The sequence below is a fragment of the Camellia sinensis genome, chromosome 2 (assembly GCF_055761805.1).
Source record: "Camellia sinensis isolate YWXY chromosome 2, ASM5576180v1, whole genome shotgun sequence".
In the NCBI taxonomy this organism is placed as follows: Eukaryota; Viridiplantae; Streptophyta; class Magnoliopsida; order Ericales; family Theaceae; genus Camellia; species Camellia sinensis.
Window position 1 is genome coordinate 203,263,286 of NC_138962.1, and position 22,977 is coordinate 203,286,262.

At 39.9% G+C, this 22,977-nt stretch overlaps 1 protein-coding gene and 1 long non-coding RNA gene across 8 annotated transcripts in view; one reads left to right on the top strand and one right to left on the bottom strand.

Moving 5' to 3' along the window:
* LOC145820553 (uncharacterized) overlaps nt 1–22,977 on the bottom strand; it is a 95,980-nt gene that overhangs the window by 46,562 nt on the left and 26,441 nt on the right. The window lies entirely within an intron of this gene.
* On the top strand, nt 1,424–21,530 carry LOC114305553 (uncharacterized). Of its 7 annotated transcripts, none has more exons than XR_014362356.1 (4): nt 1,424–1,649; nt 1,758–1,815; nt 2,822–2,920; nt 21,104–21,530. XR_014362356.1 is itself a non-coding variant. In XM_082916595.1 (4 exons), exon 4 carries the CDS (start codon nt 13,515–13,517, stop codon nt 14,724–14,726), a length of 1,212 nt encoding a protein of 403 aa, XP_082772721.1. In that variant the 5' UTR covers nt 1,424–1,649; nt 1,758–1,815; nt 2,822–2,920; nt 9,524–13,514; the 3' UTR covers nt 14,727–21,081. The 7 variants fall into 7 exon arrangements, 4 of the variants coding, with proteins under 4 accessions (XP_082772721.1, XP_082772722.1, XP_082772723.1 ...); XR_014362357.1 differs by lacking the exon at nt 1,758–1,815 and adding an exon at nt 2,448–2,561; XM_082916595.1 differs by lacking the exon at nt 21,104–21,530 and adding an exon at nt 9,524–21,081.

Here is a 22,977-nt window from a genome sequence, read left to right on the forward strand (position 1 = left end):
ATTTTTATCACATCACTCTCCATACTTTATGTACATCTTATGTACATCTTTTCATAAAAATTTAAAAATTTAATTAAAATAATTAATTCTCAACCGGGATCTAAACTTTAACTATTAAACTAGTTTTGTACTATACAAAAGTAGTTAGGGCTGCAATTTTGAAGACTCGTTGACATGCACACATTTTACACAATGATTGTCCTCATATTCGCCCTTATTAATTCAAGTTTTAACCATTAAACAAGTTTTGTGTTAAAATATACTAAAAGCAACTAGTTTTGTAATTTTGAATGCTTGTTGACACATAATAATCCTACTTTGCTCTAAATGAAGTTTCCAAATTAACTTCTTGTGTAGTTTTTGTTGTTGTGTGTGCGCTTAATAAAATAGAATTAAGAGAAAAGGTAGCAAACTGGACGGGTTCTCTTTGCTTTTTTTTGTGAAGTAATTTCTACTCACTCACAATTTTTACTTAGAAATTTACTCAGAAAATTGTTGGTTTGTGGTGATTTACAACTGTGCTATGTGCATAGAAATTTTAAACACATAATGTATAGAAATTTTATACACATAATATATAGATATGAGGCAAAAAAATAAATATATATATATATATATATATATATATATATATATATTTGTATCTCTATCTGCGATTATATGTGTCACATTTGTATATTTTGTATTTGAAATCTTCTATGCACCTAAACTTTTTTGGTGATTTATTGTTTTTTATGTAGTTCCCACCATTTAGTAACTAAATATGAACCATACATCAACTTTCTGGGCAAAATTTGAACCTAAATTCTGATTTTGGGAGCAACTTTTTTAGTATTTTTTTTGCTAAAATATGAGATGAAAATAATATATATACTTTGGAAAGATTTTTTTGACTATTTACGGATAAAAAAATACAAAAAAATAGAATGAATGAAAATGTATCTTTGACTTTTTTATATGAGTAAAATTTTTATTTTAACTTTTTTATTTACCACTTGCCAAATGACCCCTTACCTTTTTTTGATTTTTGTATTTGCTGATGGTTACCAGGACTGTTGAAATGAATTACACAAAGGTTCCTTACTCTTCTAATTGGGAGGCCTTCTTATAGAGTCCAAACACCAATCCCATACCATTATCACACATAAGATAGTAAGTAGGGCTGAGCAAGAAATCCACAAAATTCGTAATCCGATCCGGTCTAGTCCAATCCGATAAGTTTGGATTGGTTTTTTGAATCTATGGTTCGGTTCCGGATTGAAATTTTCAAAATCCGTAGGCCACGGATCGGTTCCGAATTGGAACCGATCCGAACCATCTAAAAATAATCTATATTTATACTATATACTTTCCCACACAATATAATTTCTTCTCTCATATAAAAACTAAAATGTGACCTAATTTACGCCTCACTCATTCACGCCTTATCTCATCTCTTTGTCGATGGTGTCTCTCTCTCTTCTCTTTCTCATCTCAGACTGAGTTGTCTCTCACACTCTCATCCATCTCAGATCAGATCGGCGACGGTGTGCTGCTCGTCTCTCTCTCTCTCTCTCTCTCTCGGTGACACTATTTTTGTTCCTTTGTTTCTAGATCTTCTATCTCAGATCGGATCAGTGGCTATAGTTGTTGTCTCTCTCTCTCTCTCGGTGAGCTCCTCTCTCTCTTTCTCTGTCTCTCTCTCTTTCTAACACTCTGAAATTGGTTTAATCTCAAAGAAAAAACATACACAATACACTGTTGTGATTTCATCTCAGATCAGTGGATTTAATCTCAAATCGATTGTTCATGTCATCTACAATGGATTCGGTAAATGTAAGGAAGAGATATTATTTTTATTTTTTCTGTTTTTATTTTTATTTTTATATCTAGTTTTCTGTTTTCATTTTATTTTTATTCTTTTTTTTTTCTGTGTTCTATTTTCTGTTTTCTGTTTTTATTTGTTTATTTATTTATTTTTTCTGATTTCATCTCTATTTTCTATTGTTTGTTTTATTTTTAAATATAAGTAAAAAAATTAATCCACAGTGTATGTTTTTTCTTTAACTTTTGTATGTACCTAAGAATCCACAGTAAGCATTCCTCTCATTCTGAACTAGACAGTATTTAATTTGAGAGTACTTGAATTTTGTATTTTTATTTGCTAAGTGCAGTAAGCTTTAAAGTGATATTTTTTGTTGTAAGATATTTTCATCATGATGATATGCACTTCTTTGTGCATTTGTTATTCAATGATTCTTATGTAATCCATGCTTGTCGAGTTTTATACTTGGTCCAAAATGTCCAAAGTGAAAAATCTTCTTTTCTCAATAGGTGCAGTGACTAGGCATATTTGTTTTACTTTGCAATACATCAGAAAACAGATTGGACCCTCATTTTTTAAATGAGTTTTGGGGGCAAAAAGTTCTATTTCAAACCATTATCCCTAAGTTTGTTTATTTGTGAAGCGAAGGAAATGGGCTTTTGTTAGTGTTAGCTGGTGAAGATTGTGAATCTATTGCGAGCTCCCGAGTCTTGACTTTACTGATTAAGCTTGGTAGAGTCTGAGGCAATCTGTCTAGGTATTGTTTGAATTGATAAATGAATAGACTTATGTATATATGTATTAACAAAATTCAGAACCATTAACAAGAAGAGCAATTATGAAGAGCCCTATTTTGTTAATCCTCAATCATGTACCATTTTAGCTTTGTTTCGTCTAACCATGGAGAAATTACAGCCATGAAAGCATGCTATTACCCAGTAATGATTCAGGCTGTATATATGTATATATGTATATACATATTTTTTTTTTGATTTATTTCTTTCTCTTGTTTAATAGATGTCAAGTACCAGAGACACAAATGATGTAATTGACCTCTCTCAGTCTCAATTTGATAAAGAACATGATCCTCAACCTGAAACTCCTTCAGGTTCAAAGGTATGCCCCCCCTCCTCCTAAGCCAAAAGCTAGACAATATTCTGAAGTTTAGGAGCAGTTTCTGATTTATAAGAGACAGCATCATAATTTGTTTTACCAATAATGTTCGGGACACTAACAATCATATTAACTAGACTATTTGGTGAATGTGAACCCTACGTCAACATGCGATTCTTGTATCTTAGTTGGTTTGTTTGTTGGTATATTTGTGAGTGTTCTAGCATTACTGTTTTTTCTACTTGTTCAATCATGAAGATAATCAGTCATCTGTGTATGTGTATAGATATTAGATATTAGTACATATGTTGATGATAAGCTACTGTAACGACATATAGCAAAATAAGAGGCTGTCCACCCATATTGTGCTGTATATTTTTTTTGTTATTTAATTATTTAAATTCATGGTCGTGAACCGATCCAATTCGTGTTTTAACGGATTGGTTCGGATTGGTTCCACAATTTAAATGGATTAGATTGGTTTTAATTTTTTAAGAACCGTAGATAACGGATTTGTCCTGGTTTTCTCCCAATTCAGACCATGCTCACCCCTAACAGTAAGATGCTAGGAAGGGACTGGGGTGGCAATGTAGTACAGAAAAGAATGAGGGTTGGCGCCGGATGGTAAAGAAGGGTTAAAGTGTGGCAAAAGGGGTTAAAGAGTGACCGAGGTTTGGGGTTGGATGGAGCTAGGCAGTTGGTTATAGTTAGGATTTCGATTACTTTGACTAGTTATCTAAGGAATGAAATAATATTTTAAAAAAATTAAGGGGTAGCTCTAAATGCACCTCCTAAATTTGGTTAGAGACCCTATTACTTCAAACACCCCATTTCTAAATTCAAATTTTGGATTTTTTGTTTTAACACCCCAAAAAATTCCAATCCTTTCCTCACCTCTCAAACCCTCTTATTCCAGCATTTCTGCAGTTGGGCCACCACTATGGCCTCTGCTGCCAGGCCATAGCCACGATTGCCTCCCAACATCTCCCACCTTCTATGCCGTCCATCGCTTCCTCATTTTCTCTTTCTTTTTTATTTTCCTTCTTATCCTTCTTCTCTTCCTTTCAAAACCTCTAGATCAAAGGTTTCCGAAGGTGTTGGAAGGGATTTCATGACAGGAAAGGGATTTGTGGTGGAAAAGAATGAAGGGTTAGGATTATGCAGGCAAAGAAGAAAAATAAAATAAAGCGGTGGCAATGAGTAAAAGAGCAAGGGAGAGTAGAAGAAGGGAGAGAGGAGAGAGGAGAGAAAAGAGGATACTATGTTGGGGTTTTTCAGGCAAAGAAAAAGAAGAAGAGGTGGCGGCGGTGGATAGGAGTAAATGAGGGGAAAAGAAGAAAAAGAAATAAGAGAAGGTGATGGTGTATGGCTTGCTAGAGCAGAGGGAGCCGTGGTGAACGACTATTAGAAGTAAGGAGAGGCTAATCGGAGTGTGAAAGAGCTGCCAAAAATAGTTTAGGGTCTTGAACTTTTTGGTAATTTTATTTAAGGGTATAATAATATGAATATTTTTTATTTGAAAATTAGAGAGTCCAATCAAATTTGTGAGATGCATTTAAAGTCATTCCTAATGGAAAGATTAAAATGCACTTAGAGCCTTTCTAAGTTAGATAATGGCCTATTTTGGAAATTAAGTTTAAAAATTAAATTTTTAACTTTTTTTTAGGTAAATTATAATTACACCTCCTGAGGTTTGTTTAAAATACAAATTATCCTCTATGATTTGGAAAATTATAAATACCCCTTTAGAATTTTTTATTTAACAGAATTAACCAAAAAAATAAAATTCATAATTGTTGTTCTATACAATAATAAAATTACCTAAATTATTAATTGAAATATATTTTTAATATCATTGAAAACTATTAATTGACTTAATGATTTTTTAATAAAATGGACGATTTGTTATGAAATTAAAAACCTCAGGAGATGGAATGTAATTTTCAGAACTACATGGGGCGATTAGTATTTTAATCAAATTTCAGGGAGTGTATTTATAATTTATCTTTTTTTTTAAAACTTGTACAAAAATAAAAAAAATGATGTGACAAAAAAAAAAGTTAAAAAATTAATTTTTTGACTTTTAATCCAATTATCAAAATATGTCGATATATCTAAAATAGAAATATTAGTGTAATTTCATAAAATTCCAGAAAAATCCATATACTTGACGGCAACCTTAGGGAAAATATGTTTAGTGGTTGTTTGGTATGTATTAAAATAGCAAGTGTTATTTTAGCACATTTTTTTAATTAGGTTACAATCATCTTATTTAAGTTACATTACTTTACTATTACATCACTTTAAACCTAATTTATATTTCATATTTTTTCATAAAAAAAATTAAAAATATATTAATCTAATACTTCCAAATAGCCCCTTAATTGACTCCTTCCATAAACAATATTAATCTAATACTTCCAAATAACCCCTTAATTGAATCCTTCCATAAACAAAATTATCCATTAAAAAAAAAAAGGAAAAAAAGAAAGAAAAAAGGAGCGAATTATCCATGAAAAATTCCTCAATGAACTAGCGTGAGACATAAAGGTGCGTGCCAGAAGGCGTAATAATCGAAGCCGTCTTGAGTACGGCATAAACAGACTCACGGGATAAATAGGGTGGTTTGGCAATGCCTTTTTTATTACCTTTTTAATTTTTTTGTGGTTTGATTTTTTTTGTTTGAATTTTTTAATTTTAAAATGTCAAAAAAAAAATTTATCCTTTTATAATTTTTAATTTTTTTGACTTTTATGATTTTTTAACTTAAAAAAAAAACGAGCACTTACGATAAAACCAAACCACGTACCTTCTACATTTTAATTAAATGCACATTACGTTACTTGAATGTACATCTTAATTAAGGAGATTGTTTAGGATAAATTAAATAAGTGTACTTTTTAAATTTTTATAAAATATAGGTTGGATATGAGTTGAGTTTGAAGTGATGTGACAGATAGATGATATAACTTAAATAAAATGATGTGACTTAAATAGGATAGTGATTTTTTGACTTTTTTTTATTATGTCAAACCAAGCCTAAATGCGCGTGACATTATTTTTTACAATTTTGAATTATTTTAAAAAGTTAATTAAAAGTTGATTTTTTATTTTTTTAAAAAAAATATGTAAAAAAATAAAAAGATAATGCGATCTAAAATAAATTAAAAGTTGACTTTTGACTTTTAGATATCTTTGCAAAAGAGACCTTTGCCAAAGGTTATTATTCCCACCGTTTTAAAATATTTTATGGGGAAAGCACCATTAAATCCCTAATTTGGGAATGTCAACCCATTTAGTTCCGACGTTTTTTTGTTGGATTAATAGGTCCTATTTTATGTGTAAAGACATTAGTACCCATTTTTTTACGAGTCCTATTTTATGTGTAAAGACATTAATAAATCCCTAATTTGGTGTTTATGTGTAATTTACCGAATTGCCCAAGAAACTTACTATAGGCTTTTTTTAGATTTTCCTCAATTCATCAACATTAGCAACATCATCACCATCAACTACATCACCAAACATCAATAAAAAAACATCATCAAAATTCAGCAACATCATAAAAACATCATCAACATCATCAACTACATCATCAACATCGTAAAACATCATCAAAACAACATCATCAAAACATATCATCAACATCGTGAACATCATAACAACATTACCAAAACATATCGTCAACATCGTAAAACATCATCACCATCAACTACATCTTCAACATCATCAAACATCAGTAGACATCAACTATCAGAACTTGATTGTTGAAGCGTAAGGGAATGGATAAAGATCTTTTCCCAACAAACGTTACAGACGATTGCGAACCACGAACGCAGAGAGGTCAGTGGTGGCGAAGCGACGGATCTGACGATCTCACGGCGGTGGTACTGGATCGGTGTGGATCGGTAATTTCCCAACAAACGTTGCAGACGATTGCGAACCACGAAGGCAGATCAACATCATCACTCATAAACAACATCAGCTGTATCCGCATCATCAACATCAGTAAATGTAAACTGATGTAGTTTTTAGTAATTCACATTCACTACAGAAACTCTGAACCCTTGAAAACCCAATTCCATTACCATTAAATTTTACAACTTTTTTTCCAACTTTTTTCCAACTTTTTTCCAATTCAGTGAATGCCTATGTAAGAAAACATGGTTTATAGAGATTTGATTGGTGTGAAAGTTAAATTTCTAGAAAAAAAGGGACCTATTTGGGGATTGGAGTGAGTATATGGAATTGGGATGTTTTGGGGGAAACCCAGATGGAGTGAATAGGTTGCGAGTGATTGGAGGATTGATTTGGGGATGACAAAAGGGTGAGTTTGTTGTGGAATTGCAGAGATGAGTTAACAAGTCATGGGTTGTTGAGCAAGTGTAGTGTGTTGAACGATAAGATATTGATATGGGTTTGAATTTGGAGGAGAAAGAGCGAAGACGATGGGCAACGTGTACTGCTCGGATTGCAAGCGAGCAACGGTGGTGGTGTTCGATCATTTTGTCGGAGACATAACATCAACTACACCAGCATCATGTTGAAGATGTAGTGGATGTTTGATGATGTTGAAGATATAGTTGATGTTGATGATGTTCACAATGTTGATGACGTTGTTGATATTTGATGATGTTGATGATGTTCAAAAATACCCATTGATGTTGATGATGTTTTTGGGTATTTTCATCATCACCCATAAAAATGAAATCAATAGGGGTAAAAATGTAAACTCCGTATATAATATACTAAAAATATATATCATACCAAAAATAAAAAGGACTAAATGGTTTAAGAAAAAAAAACTCAAGACTAACTAGAGTAACATTTACCAAAATGGAATTTATGAGTAGTTTTTTCATATTTTATTTCATTTGTTATTATCTCAAAATATTAATCCGTTTTCAAAATTTAAGGATTAAAATAATATAAATTTTTTATTTTATCCTTCTTTTATATTCATTAATAATACAAAAGGTATAATTATGATAATTAATATTTTTAAAATATAATAATTATACTATTAAAAAAATTATATTTTAAAACGAATAGAGTATTATTTTTTTGGTAAGGAAGTGAACTCATAAAATTAAACGAATAGAGTATTATCAGTGTATTTGGCTTGAGTTTTTTAAATTAAATTTTTTGAAAACTAATAGTTTTTTGGTTTTCCTATTTTTTTGAATTTTCAGTGAATATTTTTAAAATTTTAAACATTTTTTTTTATTTTTTTAGATGCACCTTACTTAGATGTATTTAAAAAATAAAAAAATTTTAAAAAATATTTAAAAAAATTAATAAATACATAAAAATACAAAAAATGTACTGAATTCTCGTACTTTTTTATATTTTTAATATTTAGTGAATTTTTAAAAAAAAATCACAAATTTTTTACTTTTTAAGTATATTTATGTTAAGTATGTTTAAAAAATAAAAAAAAAATTACCTAAAATATTAAAAAAATTTAATAAAAATACAAAAAAAATAAAAAAATAAAATTTTCTAAAAAATATCTTTTAAAAAACTTAACCAAACAAGCTGAACCTGGTGTCTTAACCTAGCCGAGAGAGACATGTGATCTGACCAGCCAAGCAACCACATCACTATGCTCACCTATGCTATGGTCCTGCTCCTACGCACTCCTTTTTTATATACCAAAAAATTGCCAATTCTCCCACGTTTAAAATTTGCCTTCTCTTTTAAAGATATTTTTTAAAAAGATTGTTTGGTATGTGCTATTTTAATATATTTTTATATTTTTAAAATTTTATTTGAGTTATATTATTTTTTATTTAAATTATATTACTTTTTTATTATATTTTATATCTTTTTATAAAATTCAAAAAAATATATTTATTTAGATTATTTCAAACAACTAAAAATAAATTTTCACTAGGTTTGATTTTGAGTTTTTTGAAGTATTTTAGGTGAAATAACTTACCAGTGAGATCAAAAAAAAACTATAAAAAAAAATTACAAGAAGTTGATAAAGACGGTAAATATTAATAATTAAAATAGTTAAATTCATTTTACTCTTTTTGGTTTGCGGAGGTGGGACACTACCTCTTATCATTCAAATATAATAAGAAAACTCTCATTAGTTTTGGACTAAGATGCTACTGTTAGATTTTTTTATCAAAACTAACTAGAGGTGTATTATATACATCATATTTTAAAGTGGTTTTATTTTCTGAAAAATTATAATAAAATTAATACAATAAAATGATAATTTTACCCTCATTTTCACCAACCCTAAAATAAGATTAATATGTTAATTACAATAAAACAAAATAGATTAAAATATAATTAAAATTGATCTAAAATATAATCAAGAATTGATTTTGACGTGTATAAACCCATAAAGGCCACGAATCACTATGAATAATCCAAGCCCATCACTTGGAGCCCAATGCATAACCCAGCTGGTGAGGTCCAGGACAACTGGAGTCCAACATGGCATAAATAACCAATGACATTCAGACACACGGCAGGTGAAGGACGAGCCACATCAAAAGACAAAGATCTGCAAAGTTATTGCCACTGCACATCACCATTAATGCAGCCCATCACAGCATTTATTACGATAACACCTCTCCGTTGGAACAGGACCCCCTTACCCTGAACATGGTAAGCTACAGCATAGACTTTCGGCGAGGAGGGCAGGTCGGAAGAGACAGCGAAATGATTACCAAAAGATATAAGCAAACGTTAAAGACAAGAAGAAGGTTAAGCTTTTCTATTTCTAATTTCTCCCTCTACACTCTACTTCTCTTCCTGACTTGCTCATCGGAGGGTTCACTGGGGGACTACCCCGTTCCCCGTTGAACTTGTTTGCAGGTTATCCGGTGGGCTTGATCATTTGGACCTGGGCTTGAGGAGCTTGGACCGGTCCGATCCATTCACTGGGACAAAATGTATCATCAGTTGGCGCCGTCTGTGGGAAGTGGTTCTTATCCGGACGCCAGTTGTGCTCATTGTCGCCGGAGACTCTGTCCTAACAACCTTTTCCTCCTACCTATCCAAGTGTATGGTCATGACTAGATCCATGACTTCTCACCATAATGTTGCCGACCATCAAACCGACCCTCCCAATCCAAACAACCCACCACAGTATATCATTGAGCTTACCAACAGCATTAACCGCATGGCCGAACAAAACCAGGCCCTGATAAATGCTTTACTCCAAAGAAACCTTCCGATGCCTCCTCCATCACCTCTAGATATTCCACTCAACCAAGAAAGAGCCCGAGCCATACTGTTCCGCAACCCTATCCACCCAATTTGGAAGGTTTGCAACCTCCTCCCCTGTACATAAATCTACCACATCCACCCCCACACCCTTCAGTCGTGGCACCAGCCCCTGAAGGGGAAGCCAGCAGCATCCAGCCCCCATTGACTGACCATGGTGACCACATTCCCCTTTAGGACGCTGAACTCCGAGCAATGAAGCTCCAGCTCCAAGAGGTCATGCAGAACATTCAGCATAAACCCTCTACCACGGCAAGCTCACCATTTGTTGCCTCTATCCAGGACAAACCTCTGCCCGCCAAGTTCAAGATGCCCACCATTGACTCTTTTGACGGTACGACGGACTCAGTCAACCATTTGGAGACCTACCGTACCCTCATAATCCTGCATGCCTTCCCTGACGAGATCATGTGTCGAGCTTTCCCCGTGACACTGAAGGGGTCAGCTCGACTGTGGTTCAGACAGTTACCAGCAGACTCTGTTTCCACTTTTCAACATCTCAACGACTCCTTCCTTAGCCATTTCATTGGAGCCCAGCGCCAACGCCGCCCTGCAACCCAACTCCTCAACATCCGTCAGACCGAGGGGGAGTCACTGCGCAGTTTCGTTACCTGCTTCAACACCGAAGCCCTGCAAGTAGCAGAAAACGATGACAAGGTCATCCTCACGGCTTTCATGGCCGGGCTACGATCGTCCGATTTCCTCTTCTCCCTCTCCAAAAACCCCCCGACCTCCATGGCAGCCCTACTCTCCAAAGCCCAAAAATACATGAATGCCAAAGATTCACTAGCTGCTCGGCAGGATCCAATATCTAAAAATCCGACCCTCAGTGAAAAGAGAAAAGACTCAGAACCCAAGAACACCCAGTATAACAGCCAAACACCCCATTATACCGACCAACCTCCTTGCGCTGACCGGTCGGCACCAGCCCGACCGCCCGGTCGATTCGAGCGGTACACGCCCCTTAATTCTCCCATGGAACAAGTCCTCCACCAAATCCAACGGGACTACCCTCTTAAATGGCCCCTACCCTCACGGACCCCTTCCAATCGGAAAGACCAGTCCAAATATTGTCGTTTCCACCAGGACCATGGCCATAACACTGATGACTGCATCAACCTCAAGGATCAGGTCGAGACCCTCATTCGTCAAGGGCGTCTCAGCCGATTCACGGACACCCGCCCACAGTAGAGGCAAAGAATCGAGCCCCTCAAAAACAACCGCCGGCGTACCCCATCCCAACAGCCAGCCCAACCTAACCAAGGCCATGATTGCCCCCACAACAACCTCGGCCGCCAGGTAATCCCCCTCCGCCAGTTGGTGAAATCCGAGTCATTTCAGGTGGCCTTGCTTGTGGTGGACCGTCCCGCTCCGCTCAGAGGGCACAGCTCAGGAAGATAAGGTAAGGCTCGGACAGAGCAGTTGCCACGGTAGACCGACCCTCTAAACAGCCCAAGCCGTGGACAGAGCCCATCACCTTCACGGACGCCGACTGTACAGGCATCCGTTATCCTCACGCTGACCTCTCTCGTCATTTCTGCCCTCCTCTCCAACTATAAGGTCAGACGGGTTCTCATCGACAACGGTAGTTCTTCAGACATCATATTCTTCAACTGCTTCCGCTAGCTCAAGATTGGGGAGGAAAGTCTGTTTCCTCTCCAAACCCTTTTGGTCGGTTTCACTGGCGACCGGGTGACCTCCATCGGCTCCACCGATCTCACCCTCACCATCGGCGAATACCCGTGGCAGACTACCAAGTTGATAACTTCCCTTGTGGTCGACTGTCCCTCTGCCTACAACATCATCCTTGGCCGCACCGCCCTCAACGTTTTCCAAGCTATCACTTCAACCTACTACCTCGCCATAAAGTTCCCTACCGACCTGGGCATCGGGACAGTAAGGGGAGAGTAGACTGTAGCCAGGGAATGTTATGTCGCCTCACTCAAGGAAGTCAAGCTGAATGAGGCCATGATCATTGAAGGACTTGACGTCCGAGATAAGGACGAGCTGGTTAGAGGAGAGCCAATTGAGGAGCTCGTTGAGGTTCCCATCGATCCCACCAACCCTATGAAGACTGCCAAGATTGCAGCCAACTATCCCCCCAAGCTAAGGCCGACCTTACCGCCCTTCTGATCGAGCACAATGATGTATTTGCCTGGACCCATTCAGACATGTCGGGCATTGACCCCTCTTTCATAACTCATCGCCTTAGCATCAAACCCCATTTCCGACCTTACCGCCAGAAGCAGCGTATCATCCATCCAGAGCGCAATACACTTATAGCCGTAGAGGTTGACAAGCTCCTTGAGGCCCAATTCATCAAAAACGTGGATTACCCTAAATGGTTGTCAAACGTGGTCCTAGTCTGCAAGAACAATGGCAAATGGCGACTCTGTGTTGATTACTCTGACCTAAACCAAGCTTGTCCCAAAGACAGCTATCCTCTCCCCCGTATAGATCTGCTGGTCGATGCCACGGCCGGTCATCAAATGCTCAGCTTCATGGATGCTTTCTCTGGGTACAACCAAATTATGATGCACCCGTCCGATCGGGAACATACATCCTTCATTACCGACCGAGGTACCTACCACTATCGCGTGATGCCATTCGGACTGAAGAATGCTGGGGCTACCTACCAACGATTGGTCAATGATGCTTCCCATCATCAAATAGGTCAGAATATGGAAGTCTATGTCGACGACATGCTAGTCAAGAGCAAACTCTCTATTGATCATCTGTCCGACCTGCGAGAGACCTTCACCACCTTACGCAAGTACCAAATGAAGCTCAACCCAGAGAAGTGCACCTTCGGCGTAGGATCTGGGAAGTTTCTGGATTTTATGGTCAGTCAGCGAGGCATTGAAGCTAACCCTGAAAAGATCAAGGCCTTGATTGAGATGCAGTCAACCAGAACGGTTAAGGAGGTTCAAAGGCTCACTGGCCGAGTTGCGGCCCTCAACCGCTTCATTTCCCGCGCAACAGATAAGTGCCTACCATTCTTCAAAGTTCTTTGGCAAACTTTTGAATGGACAACTGAATCTGAAGAAACTTTTCAGCAGTTGAAGCAGTTCATGGCAAATCCCCCCTCTTTTCACAAGCAATTACGGGCGAGCCCCTTTTCCTCTATTTAGCCGTCTCAAGCACCGCAGTCAGTGTAGCTCTTATCAAGGAAGACGACTCTGTCCAACGGCCGGTCTACTACATCAGTCGAGCCCTCAGGGAAGCAGAGCAAAATTACCCACTGTTAGAAAAATTGTCCTTGGTCTTGGTCACCGCCTCCAGACGGCTCCGTCCTTACTTCTAGGCCCATTCCATAGTGGTTCTCACCGACCAACCGTTGAAGTAGGTCATGCAACAACCAGAACTTTCCGACAGACTCATGCAGTGGTCTGTGAAACTCAGTCAGTTTGACATCTCCTACCGGCCTCGAACAGCAATTAAGGGACAGGCTGTCGCGGATTTCATCTTGGAATTCACTAATCCTACCCCAACCACTGCACCCCCGCCCCCACCAACCCCTACCAAGCCAGAAGACCCGCATTCATGGACTCTCAACGTGGACGGATCATCCCGCAGGGAAGGTAGTGGGGCTGGCCTCATTCTCACCGCCCCTAAGGGCGACTATTTCAAATGTGCTCTCTGTTTCTTATTTAATGCCAGTAACAATGAGACCGAATATGAGGCATTGATAGCAGGACTCCGCCTCGCCAAGGACATTGGAGGCAGCCACAACCGGGTGTTCAGCGACTCCCAACTCATCGTCGGCCAGATTACGGGGAAATTCGATGCCAAGGAGGACACAATGCGGGCTTACAAGGATATGGCCCTCCTCATTGTTCGCCTCTTCAATACCTTCCACATCAAGCACATACCTCGGGCGAAAAACTCCAAGGCAGACGAGATGGCTCAGTTGGCCTCTGCAGACCAGTCCGACCTCAGCCACGGTGTCCGCCTCGAATACCTAGCCCACCCGGCCATCTCACCCGACTTACAAGAAGTGCAGTTCCTCCAAAATGAACCCATCCCTTGGGCCTCCGACATCTTCTTATTTTTGACAACGGGGGAACTTCCAGATGACCAACAGCAGGCCGCCAAAGTTAAGGTCCGGTCGTCCAATTACATCCTGGTCAGTGGCGTCTTATACAAACGTGGTTTTTCACGCCCATACCTGCGATGCCTCAATTCGGCTCAAGCAACCTATGTAATGCGGGAAATCCATGAGGGAATTTGTGGTAATCATTCGCGTGGCAGACCTCTAGCCCACAAAATACTCTGTACTGGTTATTTCTGGCCAACTCTCAATCAAGATGCGACTGATTTCGTGCTCAAATGTGATAAGTGTCAACGTTTTGCCAACATCCCCCATGCTCCTCCTACAGAGTTGATCACATTTTGCAGCCCTTATCCGTTCGCCAAATGGGGGATCGACTTGGTCGGTCCACTTCCCACCGGCCGAGGTCAAACCAAGTTCGCAATCGTCGCCATTGATTACTTCACTAAGTGGGTAGAGGCAGAACCTTTTACCACCATTACGGAGCGGAATACAACCAAGTTCATCTAGCAGTCGATCGTTTGTAGATTTGGCATACCTCAGGCCATCATCTCTGACAACGGCAAACAATTTGACAACGCTGAGTACAGGAAGTTCTGTGCCGACCTCCAGATTCAACCATGTTTCTCTTCCTCCGGTCATCCCCAGGCCAATGGCCAAGTCGAGGTCACCAACCGTTCTCTCCTGAAGATCATCAAAACTAAGCTCGAAGCTGCTAAGGGACTTTGGGCTGAGGAACTACCGAATGTACTCTGGGCCTACCGAACTACAGCTCGGACTCCCACTGGGGAAACCCCTTTTCGCTTAACATACAGCGCTGAGGCGGTTATTCCAGTAGAAGTCGGTTTGCCTACTTCCAGGGTTTTACATCCAGATCCAGCACAAACCGAAGAGCTCCGTCGGCAGACCTGGACTTAATCGAAGAACTCAGAAAGACCACCGTGGTCAGACTGGCCTCATACCAACAGAAAATAAGAACACACTACAACCGGAAAGTCCGACCAAGGGAGTTCGTTGTAGGGGACATTGTCTTGAGAAAAGCAACTCTTGCCACCAAAAATCCGACTGAGGGTAAACTGGCAGCCAAATGGGAGGGACCTTACGTTGTGAAAGCCAGACCACGTCCGGGCACCTACCGACTTCAGGACATGGAAGGTCGAGATCTCCCCCACCCATGGAACGCCGAACACCTGAAACGTTACTTTCAATAAGCTCCTACTTTTGTATCGCTCAGCTATTGTATTTTCTTTTCGGCAAATTTATGCATTTTTTATACCTCCTTACGCAATGTAACTTTTTAATTAACTGGGTTACACTTCCCCTGCCATCAATTATATATCTCAGTTATCTGTATGGTGTCTCAATGACGTTTTGATTGCAGCACTCATGAAAAGCCTCAGCCAGACTGAGCATCATAAAGCCTCAGCCAGACTGAGCACTAAAAAGCCTCAGCTAGACTGAGCATCAAAAAGCCTCACCCAGACTGAGCATGAAGTACTCGGCCAGCCTAAGTATAACAAGTCTCAGCCGGACTGAGCCCTACAATTTCAGGTTCAGACTGAGTTCCTTACGACGTCAGTGCATCATAGCTTAGCCCCAACTAAGCACGCGTACAGGGCTCGGTCAAAGCCATCTATGCAAACTTCATACTTGTGGAATTAGTAGACACACTTAGTCACAATTCCAGGTCCAAGTCTTTACACCACTCTTTGCTTAGTCAAATTCCAAAGACGTTCTTACACGTTTTCTTTACAAGTCAGGTTATTTTCTTCTCAATCAAACTCTTACAAGTCAGCCTGTTCCCTTACAGGCCAAGCCTCACTCCAATAAACCACTAATCTACTTCAGCAGTGTGGCAAACACAAACTTATAATTTTATTACATTTTAAATTTCACTCTGCATTGAGTCTTTATTACAAGTTCAATTTTACTCTACATTGAGGAGTTCTTAACTTCACTCTAGATTGAGTTTTTATTACAACTTCAACTTCACTCTACACTGAGGAGTTCTTACATTTAGTTCTTATTACAAGTTTAACTTCACTTTGCACTTCACAATGAGTTATACACCTCATTCATTTCAGCTGTACAAGCACAGACAATCAAACGAAAACATAATTGCAATTTTATTTATTCAAAAATTTGTACAGGAGTTCATTACAGCCATTCAAAAAAAAAAACTCTCTTAAGTACAAACTTTCTTCACTTCACTCATTCCTTCTCACTGGAGACAAGGTTTTCTTCTTCAATACCCTCATCCAGGGGGGTCTGGGCCACATCATCTTCACCAATTGTTGCACTATAGAGGTCTAAGTCTGGGAACAGTTCTTCAGCCCTACGTTTGAACATTTTCCAGCCACTGTCCCAGAACTCAGTCATTTTGTGTTTATAGAAGTTTGACTGCTGGAAGCTCTCAATCACTTTTGCTTCAGTTCTGCCCCCAGCGGTTGTCCTCGATGGGCCCGCCCCCCCAGACTCCTCCATCGCCAAGCTGCTGGCGACCACGGCATCCACTGCCATCTGAAACTCAGCAGACCCCTCGAATTGATCCACTGCTGCCACATACAGATCGGGGTAAGCCGCCCTTTCAGAGGCTATTTTCGTACTTTCTTCGTCCAGCTCCTTCTGCAGGGTCGCCGTTTTAGAGGCTGCCTTAGCCCTCTCTTCCTCTCACTCCTTCTTCAGGGACCCCCTTTCGGCAGTTACCTTGGCTCTCTCTGCCTCCAACTCCTTCTGAAGGCTTTCTCTCTCTTCCAATGCCTTTGCACGCTTGCCCTCCAGCTCCTTCTGCAGATCGCTAATCTTCACGTCTGCCTCATCCTTCTGCCTGACCAGCTCTTCATTACTGCTCATCGTCTCTTCATGCCGTTCGACCGCGACCGCGCAGGCTTTTTCGGCCTCATCCAACGTTTTCTGCTCGCCAGCCAGTTAGAACTCGAGCGACACAACCTGGCGGCATGTGTTCTCCAGCTCTACCTTGACCGTTTACAGCTCAGGGTGGGCACTCTCCCAGTTTGCGCTCTCCTTCTTTAACCTTGCAAGTTGAGCCTTGGCCCCATCTGCCTAGAGCTTTGTAGCCCCAGCCTTCCTCAGTAGAGCCTCTGCTAAAGTGGTTACCTCTATTTGAGTGGAGCAAAACCCCCTCAGTAGTTCAGCCTTATTGAATCTGGTTGCTGAGCGCAAGGCTGCCTCTTCTACGATCCCCACAAGGCGGTCTGCCCCTGCCCTGACTGGGCCTTCTTCTCCCTCCAGCCGCCCAGTCACCGCACGAGCATGGTAGATCACAGTTGTCAGACTGACTCCCCCTCCTTGGGGTGCAAGAGCCCCCTGGGGCTGTTCTTCCCCCATTGGCTCAGGGCCAGTCGCCCCACCTTCTACTTGCACTTTAGGGGCGACCCTTGCGACCCCCGCGGCGATTGCCACCACTACTGGAACGACTTCCATACCCTCTGAGGCAATGTCCACCACTTTTGGGGCAATTACTCTTCCTGGGGTCTCCTTCACTTCCCGCCCCTCTGCCCCCTTCGCCATGCTGGTCTCTTCTGCCTTCACTTCCCTCTTCCTCTTCTGGGAAGGCTCTTCTTCTTCTCACTCTCCTCTTCTTCTTCACTACGCCCAACACCTCCATCTCCTTCAAAAACCTCTCCTTCAAAGGATCTGTTGGGGGCGGTCGTGGTACAAATCCACCTAAGTTTTTTTCCCCCAAGGGTTTTGGGCGAGGACGGATCCGCTCCCTTGCAACCGGCCTTGGCGGTCGGTCTTCCTGAGATTCTTTGAATTTTTGAGCTTTGGCAAGGATAGTCTGATCCTCCGCCTCCTAAGCCTTCCTCCTAGCCTCCAACTCCGCTCGGTCGAGGTCCCCACCGCTCGGCTGTGGACCCAACCCCGCTTCAAACAATGTCGACGGCTGAACGAGCTCGTCCCATCTGACCTCTTCCTTCACCCTCTATTCCTTTACCCTTTTCACCCTCTCCTCAGCTGCTGCCCCCAGCTTTGGCTCCACAGACTTGGTGGGCACTTTCCAAATGGTGCGCACTCCAACCCCTCTACTGGCAGACACATAGAACTACCGTGGTCTCCAACCCTTGATCGACGACGGCAGCCCCGCCACCAGCTCTTTCCCTGCTGTTGCTTGCAGAGTGACCCAAGTCTCTTGCTGCCCTGACACCTTGTAACACGCGAAGAATTCGTCTACTGTCATGGCCGCCCCTTCGTTCGCCTTCAGCCACGCGCTTACACAGGCCAGTAAGATCTTCCATGCATTGGGCATTAGTTAGCCCGGCGCTACCTCCAAACGATCCAGGACATCTACCACCACTTGCAGCAGGGGCAGCCTCAGTCCTCCCTTCAATGCTTCCTCATAAAGGGCAAACTCTCCTAGCCTGGCGTCAGGTGGCCTCTCCGTCGACGTTGGCAACAACAACTCTATTTCAGCAGGCACTTGGTATTTTTCTCGCATAGCCTCCAAATCCGTTGCACTAACCGTTGATTTATCTGCCTTTGTATGCCAGTGATCTGGCTCTACCTAGCTGATTGGCTTCGGCGTTGCTATCATGGTGGAACCATGGGATCGTACCACCGACTCCCCTCCCCTCTCCATCCTATATTGCTGCGCCAACTCCACTGCATCATCATCACCAAGTGGATCCATCCTGACATGTGCAGTTTCTTCTTAGGCCATCTCTATGGTATGTCTGCGAATCGCTTCGGATGCAGGTGCAAGGAAATTGAAAAAGTGTTGCAGAGGTGTATCGTGAGCAACAAAGGAATTAACACTTGGAATGTTTTGATTTTTTGTAAACAAGTAGGTGAATCGAATGATGCCAAAAGCCCACGGTGTGCCCGTATTCCAAGGATCCCAATTAATTTTTTCCAGTTTAAAACATTTCAAATCATCCGCCAAAACTGTCTTTTCAACACCCATAATGACCTATCATTTCATTTCTGATCTAGCACCTAATTCCCTCCCCCCCCACGGGATGTTGCCACGTGTACGACCACGATCCACTGTCTCCTCCCCTCACCCTGTCTTTTCCACTTCAAATCACCACGTGACACGCCACCTCTCGAGCCCCACGCCCCTCCACCTCACCCCTCACGGTCGACCCTCCTTGTGGTCGACCCTCCCACTCGGCCAACCTCCGCGGTCGACCCTCCTTGTATTCGACCCTCCCACTTGGCCAACCTTTGCGGTCGGTCCTCCCCGTGATCGGCCCTTCCACTCGGTCGCTCTGCACGGTCGGACCACCTCCCGGTCGGTTCTCCCCCTCGGTCACCCCTGCGAGTCGACTTCCATCCTGCCAATCTCTAACACCCTCATCTACTTCATTAATATTCCATTCCTTGGGCTAAAGCTGCACTCGAGAATGGGGGACTACTGGCGTGTATAAGTCCATAAAGGCCACGAATCACAATGAACAATCCAAGCCCATCACTTGGAGCCTAATGCATAACCCAGTTGGTGAGGTCCAGGACAGCTGGCGTCTAACATGGCATAAAGAACCAATGACATTCAGACACACGGCAGGTGAAGGACGAGCTACATCAGCAGACAAAGATCTGCAAAGTTATTGCCACTGCACATCACCGTTAATGCAGCCCATCACAGCATTTATTACGACAACACCTCTCCGTCGGAACAGGACCTCCTTACCCTGAACAAGGTAAGCTATAGCATAGACTTTCGGCGAGGAGGGCAAGTCGGAAGGGACAACGAAATAATTACCAAAGGATATAAGCAAACGTTGAAGACAAGAAGAAAGTTAAGCCTTTCTATCTCTAATTTCTCCCTCTACACTCTACTTCTCTTCCTGACTTGCTCGTCGGAGGGTTCACTGGGGGACTACCCCGTTCCCCGTTGAACTTGTTTGCAGGTTATCCGGTGGGCTTGATCATTTGGACCTGGGATTGAGAAGCTTGGACCAGTCCGATCCATTCACTGGGACAAAGTGTATCATCAGATTTAAAATATAATTAAATAAAATAAAAAATAAACAACAATTAAGAATTGATCTAAAATGTAATTAAATTAATATACTAGAAATTATAACTTTATCATTAATGTGTAATAATTTTTTAGGAAAAATTACTCATAAATCCCATTTTAGTAAATGTTACTCTAGTTAGTCCTGAGTATTTTTTCTTAAACCATTTAGTCCTTTTTATTTTTGATATGATATATATTTTTGATATATTATGTATGAAATTTACATTTTTGCCCATATTTGTAATGGTTGTTTCTCTCTCTCTCTCTCTCTCTCTCTCTCTCTCTCTCTCTCTCTCTATACAAACACCATTTATACAATCTGATTCCATTTTGGAAATGCCTAAACTCCGAAAGACACTCTGTTCACACCCAACCCTATCAACTCCTTCATTTTCACAACATCAAATGTCCCTGGATCCATTTCCATGGAAATCTCAGCATCCAAACACAACCCAAAATGTCTCAAGGACTAACGAAACGGGTCTATCTTTGCCCATATTAGTTCTGATGATGTTCACAAACATTGTATCAAATCTTGATCGTCGCCACCGATAATGTCGGATTGAACAAACGTTGCAGACAAGCAGTGACGAAGCGACGGCTTTCACGATCTCACGGCCGTGGTACTACATCGGTGTGGATCGGCGGAGGATCTAGACAGAGAGAAAGTAGAGAGAGATCGGTGAGCTTGGGACATCCTTGATTTAGATCATCAGAGATTGAGGTTTCGTTTGTTCTGAATGTTTGTTCTGATGATGTTTGATGTTTGGAAAAAGAGATGTTTGTTCTTTATTTGATAAATGAAAAAGGAGATGTTCTGAATGTTTCATTTTGATGACTTTTTCAATGTTTGTCCTTGATATATTGTATATGATGTTTGGTGTTTCTTGATGATGTTCAGATTAGAGCTTTGGGAAAAGGAGATGTTTGATGTTTGTTCGGAATGAACATCAACGTTTGCAGTGAACATCAACATTGCAGTGTATTCGGAATGAACATCAACATTGAGGACGACTGGTATTTCCGAATACATACATACATCACAATGTACACGACAATGTAAACGATTGGTATTTTTGGAATGAACATCGCAACGACAACGTTTGGTCTTCATCAGTTCCTTCATCAACATGATTAACATCACCAACATCACCAACATCAGCAACTCCAGGGATGACTGAATCGTTGGCGTAACTTGCAGTGTTTGTGTACGACGACGATGTTAATGGGGGTAACGAAGCAGATGTTTTTTCACCGACGTTACTGATGTTCTGTGTTTGTGTTTGTTGAACGACATTACTGATGTTTGCTACTGATGTTTGCATATATACCCATCTAAACTCACACCGTAATGTTACTGATGTTTGCTACTAATGGTTGCCACTGATGGAAACACATTAAAAGGGGTATAGTAATTTTTTGGGTATTTTGGTCACTATAACATCACTAAAATCTCACATTTACCCTCTACTTACAAAAGGTCATGTGTTAATTAAATGGGTAGATACGTAATTAACGTTCAAACAAGACTTATTAGTCAACTAAATAAAAGGTAGGACCAAATGGTTCAACACATTAACATTTAGGACTTATTGGTGTTTTACCCAATTTTTTAACGTTACCACTAAATGGTAATCTCCCCTTTATTTTGCCTCCGTTTGGGAAGTAGGTTGGTTTTTTGATTTTTTGATTTTTTTTGACTATTTTAGCTTGGGGCTAAAAAGCCTGATTTGAGAAGAGCTTTTGGTTTTTTTGACTTTTTTATGAGAGAAATAATGTAATAATTATGGGCTAGATGTGATATTTTGTCTTATTAAACTAAAAAATTTATTTTATTTTTTGTGACTATTTTAATCAAAATAGCCTTCAAACCAACCTCCCAAAGGAAAAGTTTGTATCAATTGTTTAATATAACTTTTGTTTATTGCTTAATAAGCTAAAGGCAAACACTTATTATTTAATATTGGAGAATGGGTAAAAAGTCTCTTAAAAATATATAAAAATATTATTTTGAGCGGTGTCCCAATCAAGAAAAACACATTCAATTATTACCACATTATTTTTTAATCTCTCTAACTATATCTCTTTTATTTAGCCTCTATTTAGGAAGAAAGGTTGGGTTGAATTTGGAACTATTTTAGTTATAAAAAGATAAAATAAATATTTTAGTTTAATAAGATAAAATATCACATCTAACTCATAATCATTATATTTTTTCTCTTACAAAAAGTCAAAAAATCATTTCCAAACGAGACATTTTAACCCCAAATTAAAATAATCAAAAAATCATTTACAAAATAAGTATTTGTAATTTATCCTTTTTTTAAAGTATTTGTAATTTATCCTTTTTTTTTAAAACGTGTACAAAAATAAAAAAGTGATATGACAAAAAAAACTCAAAAAATTAATTTTTTAACTATTAATCCAATTATTAAAATAGATCAAAATATCTAAAATAGAAGTATTAGTGTAATTTCATAAAATTCCGAAAAAATCCATATGCTTGTCGGCAACCTTAGAGAAAATATGTTTAGTGGTTGTTTGGTATATGTTAAAATAGCACGTGTTATGTTAGCACATTATTCTATTTAGCTTTATTTGTTGGAAATGGTAGAAAAATTCTGGGTAAAACCAGAATTTTTTCTCAAGTTTGGTCTATTTTTTAGGTGGACCCCGAGTGTTGATTTACTCGGGTCAAAGTGGTAATGCGTTCTATGCCGCGTTGTGATTCACGTGGTATATTTGGTTGCTCAAAACCATTACCGAGTGAATGGG

Bases quoted from the DNA above. Each gene is read 5' to 3' on its own strand.
- LOC114305553 (XM_082916595.1), top strand. From the start codon at position 13,515: ATGCAACAACCAGAACTTTCCGACAGACTCATGCAGTGGTCTGTGAAA.